We start from the raw sequence: 10,241 nt of genomic DNA, 5'->3' as shown, positions 1-10,241 counted from the left end.
TTACCCCATCTTCAAGGTGGCCTTTGCAATTTCTTTAAGTTTGGTAAGTATTGGGATCGGGTTTTTATTTTCCACTTCGTTTATTAGGAAATATTTGAATAATGAGTTGAGATGAAATAAAAATTTAAATTTAAATAAAATATTATTAAAATATTATTTTTTAATATTATTTTTATTTTAAAATTTAAAAAAATTAAATTATTTATTATATTTTATAAAAAATTTATAAAAACTATAATAATTAGATGAGATAATATGAATTTTAAATCTAAATCTATCGAAAGTAGGTAGGAAGTGCATTTTTAAAAAAAAATATATAATTTAAAAAATTATATTTTATTAATAAAATATGCGCTTCTCACACAAATAATCGACGCCAGTAAAATTTATATATCATAAAAGAAGTTTCTTGAACCCAATTTAAAAGTAAATACTGTTATACGTATTTAATAATGTGTGAAGTCAGTCATATGCTCAAACACATTTCCTTCTACTTTTCTAAACTAATCTACTTTACTCCTACTTGTCTAACTATCATTGGATGGGTTCTTATAATAATAATATTATTATGTGGTTTAGTGTTGGACTGATTATCTTTTGTTTATTTTTATAATTTTTTTTAAGTCATCTCATTTAATTATTATAATTTTTTTAAATTTTTATACCAAATAAAATAAATAATTCAATATTTTAAAATTTTAAAATAAAAATAATATTTTATTTAATTTTTAATTTTAACCTCAATTTATTTATCTGTAAAAATAAACTAGAGCTAAATCCCCTTCTTCATCGTCGGCTTTCTTTTTGTCACTTTGTAGCCCCAACTGGAAGCAAGGTATCAATACTCATAATTTTTTTTTTTTTTTTTAATCTAACTATCCCTTTTGATTCTGTCTTTTCTTCCTTTTTCTTTTTTTTTTTTTTTTTTTTTTTCCTCTCATTGATATGGAATCAGAGAAAAGATGAAAAATATCAATAAGATAAGAGTGAGAACATTCATTGTCCAAATGGGATCACAAGGTGATAAGGCTATCTGCAGAAACAGAAGCATACACCTGATGAATATGGTACTGACCCCATTTATATGTGATGAACCCAATGACAGACCAAAAGGGGGTGCTCAACAAAATCTAGGTACAGAAAAGAATGGAGAAAAAGGATCACAAGCCAGGTAAAAAGATAAGTCCAAAACACATCCACACAAACAAAAACAAAAAAACGTGGCCTATGGCTTACTCGAAGAATTCCCAATTGAACTTGGGTTGGACTGAGTTGTGAGTGGCTGAGGTGGGTGTGGATGTGGAAGGGAGAGGAACTAAAGCAGGGTTCGAATCGAATGTCTCCCATTTGGTCGTAACAACTACCCCTGTTGTCGAATGCTTTGATTGCTTCTCATGTTGCTGCTGCTGCTCATGAATTGGTGCGAGTCTTTGCCCATCGGATTGCCTTGGTTGCTGCCCGTGGGTTGGTGCTCGTATTTGACCATTTGATTGCCTCTGATGATGCTGCATTGGATTTTGACCTCCATTGCTGGTGGGCTTGGAGTTTTTAATCTTCAACATGTCTAGAGTTTCAACATACTTTTGCACTCTTCTCACCTACAATAAGATTAGGAGACTATTAAGTTGTACACAAACAATGAGAACTTCAAGACCACTTTTTTTAATTTCTTTTGTTTGGGGTAAGTAGGATGAAACAAATGGAGCACATAGAAATTGAAGCATACCTGCATTTTCCTCTGCAATTTCGCATCCCCATCAGCCATAATTCCGTCTAATTTAAGCAACTGATTCATCAATAGCTCAATCAGAGTAAGCACATCTGTTTCCGCGACTTTCCCACCTTTATTGATTATGGATTCCATAGCCGACACCTACCCAATCCCAGCTCAAAGATCAATTTCCAAGAAATCACAAACTAAACAAACAGTTTTATATTTCTCCTTCATTTCCCGCAAAGAAATTCATATCTTGATATAATACCTGGCCAGCAAGCCTATCAACCTCCAAGCTGATTTCTGAGATGAATTTCGATGCCTTCTCCATCTTTGCATTTCGTCTCATCTCAAGATACCGTCTTTCTTGACTAATGGGGTCCTCGACTAGCACGATCTTTGATCGGTCTTTCACCCCAGCACTGTCAAGGAAGGCCTTTGAATTTCTCTCTCTATCTTTGTATATCAACTTTTGATCTTCATGGTGCAACCCTGTCGGTCCCGACAACATTTTTTTCAACTCTCCTATGACAAGAACCACAAGCATATGTCATTAATAATCTTGACAGGTTCATTCAATTCCAGTTACAGTATCGATCAGATTCTAAGAATTAATATATATTTTTTAATTTCATCTTTTAATTCAATTCCATCGTGATGCTAAACAGAATAAGTGTGCCATTAAAGATGCTGAAGGAGTTATAAGCAGAGTTGAATGTACCGAAGGTAGCTTGAGAACTGATATAGATTTCGTGGTAGGTTGACCCGAACTTGACCTTTACTCTAATTGTCGGTGCCGGGACCGAGTTAAGATCGGAGTCCGGGTCTCGCTTCTGAACTAACATTCCTCCGGGCCTCATTTCCCACTCGGCAGCTCCTCCTGAATCGGCAGCACCACCGACACCATTCATTCGTCCCACCCCCGTGGTCTTAGTCATCATCTTTGGCTAGCTAGCTGCCTTGATCTCTTGTTTTATTTTGTCGCAAAAATGTGTACGAAGAACCTCAGATCTCCGTCCGTGAAGTTTGGTTCCTGGTAATCTGCGTTGGAAATTAGAGATACTCAGTTGAGACAAAGGTTTTTAAACTCCGTTGTAGGAACCTCGGACCCCACCAGCATTACACGAGTCTAACCCCAACGACAACCACGCGTAAAGAGAGAGAGAGAGAGAGAGAGATAGAGGAAGAGAGACTTCGAACTTTTGTTATTTACCTCTGCACAATCACTGGCGTCCTGCATACGAAAAAATTGAACCCCTCAAGCTTAATCTCCAAGAAAACCACGCAAAGATCGCGTGCCAGCGAAAAGAGCCGTCGGCAACCCAAAAATCTAGCACCTGTCAAAGCTCGAATTATAGATAGATCTCTTGAGCAAAAATGTAGTCAAGTAGCTCTAGATTTTCTTGGCCGAAAAGCCTTTTTTCTCGCGAAAAAAAATCAAAACCCAAGAATGAAACCTGCGGTATTTCCCAAGAAAGTGCCGGTAAGACCAATGCGAAAGCAAACTCCAAAGAAACAGAATATCAAAGTATCAAAAAATTCTCTCTCTCTCTCTCTATCCTCCTAGCTCGGGAAAACTCGTGGAAGAAGAGAGACACAGAGAGGGGAGGAAATTGATAATGAAAATGAATATTAAAAAACGAGTGGCCAGCTAACACAGCCACTGTGACCTCAATATAAAAATATATATAATCGCTAATTATTTCTAAATTATTGATTTACTTTTAAAAAAACAATTAATAATTAATACAGAAAAAGAAAGGGAAAGAAACTGCGAAAGCCGCCAAAGCTTCTATCTAAAGGCTAAAAAACAGAAGCGGAAACCTTTTCTTTTGGGTCTTCCGCCCGACTCCGGCGGAGTACTATGAACTTACAAAAGTACTTTCAGGTTTAATGGAAGTTAATGCTTATAAAATAACATGAGATATTTTATTAAAAATTAAATAAAATATTATAATATAATTTTTATTTTTAAATTTAAAAAAATAAAATAATTATATAAAATGAGATGAAATAATTTTATTTTATATAACCAAATCAATACTAAGCCCTAATCGTTTATTTGACTGTTTCAGATAAAGGGCATTTTGGGAACTACGTGTTGCCCAATCATTGTCTAGTTAATTGTATGGACCATGGAGGAAGCTTAATCTGGTGTTATCTACGTGGCGAGTGGGCCAGAAGTGGTAAACACAAGTTTTCCTCCTCGATAGTTGAAACCTCAAGCTTGAAGTAAAGTAAAATTGCCTCTCTTTTTACCTTTTGTGCTTGTCCCACGCGTTTCCCTTTCAGTCAGCTTAAAGATCGCACGTGTATGAGTTCATTCATTTATTTGTAACACATTAGATACAACATTTGTATTATAAAAAAAATCAATTTGCTACACATCAAGCTTGAAATGTTGGAACTAGAAATCTCATCATGTTCATCTAGGTTTTTATTCCTTTATATATAAAATTCCGAACTTTCCTCGTATTTTTTACGACTTTATTTGTTTTAAGTTTTGGAACCGATCTTTCTATTTGTAGGTCGATATTGGTTGATGTTAGAGTTTCTATATATTAAAAAAATATATTTTAAAAAATTATATTTAAAAGTCAATAGCGCACTCTTCATCGTATTAAAATTACAAGATTTGATTTGTAAGAATTTTAAATTTTTTTTATAAATTAAGTATTGTCATGTATAAAATAAAGGGTGTGTTTTGCATAGGTTTAGGATAAAAATGATTTTTTCACTTACTTAGGGTTATCTTTAAAGAATAAATTAATCTACCAAATCAGGGACACAAACGTCATTTGAGAATAAGTGCATGCCAAAATGAGAAAAAACAGCCAAAAAAATAAAGTAAAATAAGAAGTGCCGGACAGGAAGTTATTTTCTTTACAATGTCACCGACACTGAGACACGTGCGGAAGACACTAGCTTTTGTAGTACGGTAATGAAAAAGCCTTCCCACGTGGGAATTATGTTGGGGGGTAAAAATTCCATGCAAACGTAGTTCGATGTAGACGGTACAACCTACTGTGGTTGTTCATGTATTGGCCTGTACGCCTACATAGAGTATAGATTAATATATATATTTCTCTCCCGAAAAATGACATAAAAATATAATAAAATTAAAAAAATAAAAATAAAAAAGTAGGGTTTTTGAGGAGTAGTTGGTATTGAGGTAGTTATGGTTGGCGACAAGTTACCGACCAATTGGAATATAAAACTGTTGAAAAGTCATGTGCTTTGCTTGCAGTAGTTTTGATGGAGTTTTTGTGGGACTGTTGCCAAAATTAACATGAGGCACGTGACAAGATTAGTTGGATTATTTATTAATATTAGTTATGTTCATGTGGACTTTGACAATTAATTTTTATAATGTTTGTAATGTTAGATTAGTCTAATGATCATGTTGTTGATCCTGTCTTGTGTCTTGTCACTAGGCCGTAGATGATCATTCGTATATGGCAAAGAAATTTGTGTATAATTATGAGTTAAGATCACCTTGTTATTAATTAACATTAATTATCACCCTTTAACAAAACAGAGTTTCTTGCTATCCAACATTGATTGATAACTTTTATAAATGTATACATAAGACATAGATAAATATATGAAATAGATTTTACATTATTTATTACATATTTAATACTGATCAGAATATTTACGTTGGATCCCGTCTAAAAGATGAATTCTTGAAATTAAATTATTTAGAAAATGATAAACTTATAGTTTTTTTTAATATTTTTGTAAAATAACTTATAAAATAAAATCACTTTACATAAATATCCTCAATTTAACACATGGTTGTATAAAAGTTGTAAAAAAGAGTTGTAATTATATCATTACTCAAATTATTTTCAATATGCTCATTCATCTTATTATTTATCCATTTTCTCGAATTTATATTTGAAAATTAAGAAAAATAATACATATGCCTTCAAAGGTAACCTATAAAAAATATATTAATGAGCATGCTATAAACTATATTCACATCTCACTTTCAGTCTATTACGTAAAATGTGATACATTTATAACTCTTAAATTATATTTTATATTTTTTAAAAAAGAATTTAATGGTTTATGAGTAATGTGACCCGATTATAGTAGGATAGAAGTAAAATGAGAATATGGTATGTAAAATTTTTCTATAATAAATTAATAATTGTATTCTTATATTACCCAACAAATCAAAATATTGACTACGCATCCAAATTCGAAATTCAAATAACGTGGCCATTTGCTAGTGGTTGAGGGTGGAACTATTGACCATAAAAAGTTTCCATATATCGTGAGAAAATAGAATACTTATCTTCCCCCACGCATCAAGATTATTATTATTAGAGAAATTATATCATATATCAAATATACCTCTTATTCTCAAGTTCTGATTGCAAATAGACCACTTGATTTCAAGGGCTAATGGACCCATGAATGCGCCATTGGGATGGTGGAAGGTCTCTTTAGTAATTAGCTCTAAGCGATTGCAATCAAACAAGCAAACATAATTGAAAATGAAAACCCAACAACTCCAATGTTTTTTTTTTTTTTTTAAATAAATGAAACAATAGGAGAAAGGGAAAATCCAACAATGGATAGGTTAACCGACATTCAATAGTCTGTAAATTGTGAAACAATGGACTTTTTTTATTTTATTATTAATCTATATAGCAAGCGAATTATGAACAAAATTAGTAATTTAAAAACCCAATTAACATTTTCATTTAATTAAATATTCCTATGAATTGTCTTTTTAGAGCTATTTTACTTGGAAATTGATGGGAGATAACATGGTCTATATTATATGTTAACGTCGTGTTTTGTATGCCTGAACAAGGTTCTAGTTAGGGGTGTTAGCCGGTCAGTCTGGACCGGATCAAAGTTGGTCTGGTCCAGTCCTGGTCCAAGAAATAGAGGACCGAAGTAGGTTCGGTTCGGTCCCAATTTAGGGGTTTCCCATCCCGGACCAGACCGAATTAAAAATAAATATATATTATTTTATATATTATTTATATAATAATTTTATAATTTATTATGTAATTTTTATCTAACCTATCACCATTAAAAATATAAGATTTTAAATATGTTATTAATAAATTAATATTCTATCAATTAACTAATGTATAATATTAATTAACTAATTATATAGTAATTATACAAGTTAATAATGTAACTTTTATCTAATTTATTATCATTGACCATATAAAATATTTGTTTATTAAGCTTGTTACATAATCTACACTAATAATTCACTTAATTTTAATTTAGTATTTTAAATATATTTTTTTTATTATCTTATTTAAAAAAAGAATAAAAAAGTAATTGGGCCTAACCGAACGAATCGAATTGGACCGAATGGGAACGGACCGAACTGGTCCTTATGCCTATTCGGTCCGGTCCAGGGTGGGAAAACCCTAGACTGAATAGGTCTGGTCTGGTCCAGTCCAGTCCAAAAAGCCTCCTTGGAACCGACTGGACCAGATCGAATTCACCCCTAGTTCTAATAACTTGGGTCGAGATCTCCACCTGCAAATACAAGGAAGAATGTGGGCTCGGGGTGGTCTAGAGAATTTTCGATGTCTAAGTTAGTCTCACGTGTTTTGAGTATTAGGTTCAGAGAGAGTTTTTTGTATTTAGAATGTGTCTTTTATACGAGCTTTCAGGGGAGCCATTATGTACCTGATGTCAGGGTCTCGTTATCTGTCCATAGCTATTTTAGCTTGTGTATTTGATGCGATGTGGTGTTCTGAGGTAGAGCTTTCAATGCAACGTGACTTTTGAGACAATAATTTTAATGCGGCATGGCTTCCTGGTGTGTCCCGACAGTGGGTAAACGGTGTGGTCACTTATGGTCCCTGTTGACGTCATGTTTCGCATGCCTGAGCAACTTTACACCCCCAATACAGCGATGTGAATTATTTAGAGCCCCTGACAGTGTTCTGGTGCGATTGTATGGTGGCGGCTCTTACATCCATGGCGATGAATGAAAAATAAGTGATGTGAAAGTAAAAAAAGACGACACAAGATTTATGTGGTTCGGCAATATGCCTATGTCCACGGGGTTTGGGGAGGGAAGTCTCCAATATAATATATATGTTTACAATCACTCATAAATCCTCATATATCACTGTGTAGAGAATGTTAGAGCTCTTCTTGTTGGGGCGATATCTTCCTTGAGGGGTTGCTTGAAGAAGAAGATCTGATTAAGGGAGAGCTCGATCCCTCTCCAGAGTAGAAGTCACTCATTAGTCTATATTTATTTCAGCTGGCTGTATACTTATATATGTACGCATTTGTTGCATGTGTCAGCTTCATTCCTTGGCCTACTCTCTTTATGGCCTGTTCTGATACTCTCTGCCATGATATGACTTTATCCCATTGGCGTGTCTGACTTGCTTTCCTTGATTATTTCCTATCTCCCTATGACATTCACAGTCCCTATATCCCTCTTATCCCTTCTTTTTTCCCTAGTGATATCTTGATGGGCTGGGCCCAATTTATGGGCCAATGTATTTTTCTCCCCAATAGTCCCCTTGTCAAAGAATAGAGGGCTACCCAAGTCCTCTGTTCACTTGTCGGTGCAAGTCTTTTAATGCTTGGTATCATAAGGGATGTCAAGGTCAGCGTGTCCCATCTGTTGCCCTTCTTCTGGTTTCTCGAGCAATGGACGCTTTGCCATTTAATGCAACTAGAAGCCCAAATTCTTTTAACGACTCTGGGGCTGCCGGAGAGTAAGGCCCGAGTTGCCCTGAGCCTCATTGTTTTGCCCCAACCCCTATTATGGGCCGGGTGGGAAACATCCCTTCCAGTATAGGTGTTGATTTAGAATAGTCTTCAAAATTCAAAATTTTATATAATTTTTTTAATCTGACAAGTCGACACCTGATTATAAATTATTTTTTTGTAGACTTTTTCATTTTATACTACATTTTGGCAAGAAAAATTGCCTAAAAAGCAACAGCTGTACAATATTAGTTCGATATGACCCATGAGAATAATGGGGCACCATGTGTCGATGTTGCGTGGCTAATATTTCTTCATACATAGTCAAACTTGTCCATGAGTGCCATTGTTCACACGCAGTTTCCACAATGGCCTTAAAATGTCAATATCAAGTAGTTCAAGATCTTCTTTTTTTTTTTAACCTTTAAACTTCATTATTTTTACATGCCATTGTAGTATTATTGTTCGAACAAATACTTCCCAAATTTGTTGGTTCACTTCATTAGCATTACTAAAATACAGTTGGATAAATAATTAAAATATGGAAACTGCTAAAAATACAGTTGATTTTTCACAATTTTTTCCTTTTCTTATGTTTTATTTTTTTAACGAGAGTGTTGTACATATGAGAAAGCCACGTGGATATGTAAATTTTTATACAAGTACATTTAACATTCTTCTTAAAATATTGATGTCTTCAACCCCGTCGTGTGATCTCTAATCCTAGCCATTGGATTTGCATACTTCTACTTTGGGAAAAATAATTATGACTCGTAATCCAAAATAATAATCCATCCTTAGCATTCCCATTTCATTCTTGGTATATAAATACGAAGTTAAGAGATGGTATCTCCAGGCTCCAATGGCCGACTTAGTTACACTAATCTCGTGGAATTAATAATGTCTAATAAGAGTTTTGTTATATACAAACAAATTTGCGTACTAATTTGCGTATTAATAATGTTGTCTTTATATTCTAAATTCAAATTAGTACTATTTTTAATAAAGTCTACTTTCTGACCAATCATATTGAATGAGTACGCATATTAGTGCGTAAAATCGCTTACAATTAAATTTTTCTGTCTAATAATATAAAGGGATATACATTAGAAAACGTGTGAATCTTTTTAGTTGTCTATATAAGTTAACTGCAGGAATCCTGAATTCAATCACAAAAGACTCCAATTCAAAATATTATTAAAGTTTTATGAATGCCACGTGGCTTAATAGCGACAAGTAAATTAATATTTATCATCCATTTTAATCATCATCTTCTCGATATATTTTTATTGATATCAAATGATTGAAATATTAGTAAATGATGATAAATAATTTTTCAATCATTTAATATCACATTAAATAATAATTCGAGGATGATGATTAAAATGATAATAAATAATATTTTCTGATGAAGAGATAGATATAACATAAAGATCATGCACAAAAGTACAAGACATCATTGCACTATTACCATTTTGACCCTTTAGTTTTTGTCTGTCCATGATAAACCAATATCCAAATTTTTTATTTATTTATTTTTAAATAAAACACTGAAGGTTACTGTTTGGGATGACGTGGCATGTACACATGTATGAGCCATGTCAGCCCGTTCAAGACTCCCCGTTAGACTTTGCGTGGGAGTATCATTATTGTATTATATTTATATATGATTCATATATTTATTTGCTGTTGGGTGTATTTCAAACCAAAGAGTAATTTTTCTATACCAAATTAAAAATAATAATAATAAATAAATAAATTGGTAATCCCTCATACCTTTTAAGTCACGATATAGAATTCCGTCCAAAGAGGT

The 10,241-nt window shown here is 33.2% G+C and overlaps 1 protein-coding gene across 2 annotated transcripts; it reads right to left on the bottom strand.

Moving 5' to 3' along the window:
- Positions 1 to 960: 960 nt before the first annotated feature.
- LOC109008607 (BAG family molecular chaperone regulator 1-like) lies at positions 961 to 3,358 on the bottom strand. 2 transcript variants are annotated; one of them, XM_018988771.2, is made up of 6 exons: positions 3,172 to 3,358; positions 2,928 to 3,051; positions 2,436 to 2,755; positions 1,983 to 2,239; positions 1,727 to 1,873; positions 961 to 1,598 (listed from the first exon to the last, which is right to left on the bottom strand). In XM_018988771.2, exons 3-6 carry the CDS (start codon positions 2,653 to 2,655, stop codon positions 1,233 to 1,235), a joined length of 990 nt encoding a protein of 329 aa, XP_018844316.2. In that variant the 5' UTR covers positions 2,656 to 2,755; positions 2,928 to 3,051; positions 3,172 to 3,358; the 3' UTR covers positions 961 to 1,232. The 2 variants fall into 2 exon arrangements, with proteins under 2 accessions (XP_018844316.2, XP_018844317.2); XM_018988772.2 differs by having other exon boundaries at positions 2,928 to 3,358.
- Between the last annotated feature and the right edge of the window lie 6,883 nt (positions 3,359 to 10,241).

Source organism: Juglans regia, chromosome 10 (assembly GCF_001411555.2).
Source record: "Juglans regia cultivar Chandler chromosome 10, Walnut 2.0, whole genome shotgun sequence".
Lineage (NCBI taxonomy): Eukaryota > Viridiplantae > Streptophyta > Magnoliopsida > Fagales > Juglandaceae > Juglans > Juglans regia.
The sequence above is the reverse complement of the archived record's forward strand: the minus strand, read 5'-3'. Positions and strand labels throughout refer to the sequence as shown.

What these genes read in the sequence shown, in the direction of transcription:
- LOC109008607 (XM_018988772.2), bottom strand. Translation starts at nt 2,655, where the DNA reads ATGATGACTAAGACCACGGGGGTGGGACGAATGAATGGTGTCGGTGGT. An exon ending in TTGATAGGCTTGCTGGCCAG is followed by an intron (nt 1,874 to 1,982) that starts GTATTATATCAA and finishes GGGATTGGGTAG; the next exon opens with GTGTCGGCTATGGAATCCAT. An exon ending in AATTGCAGAGGAAAATGCAG is followed by an intron (nt 1,599 to 1,726) that starts GTATGCTTCAAT and finishes ATCTTATTGTAG; the next exon opens with GTGAGAAGAGTGCAAAAGTA.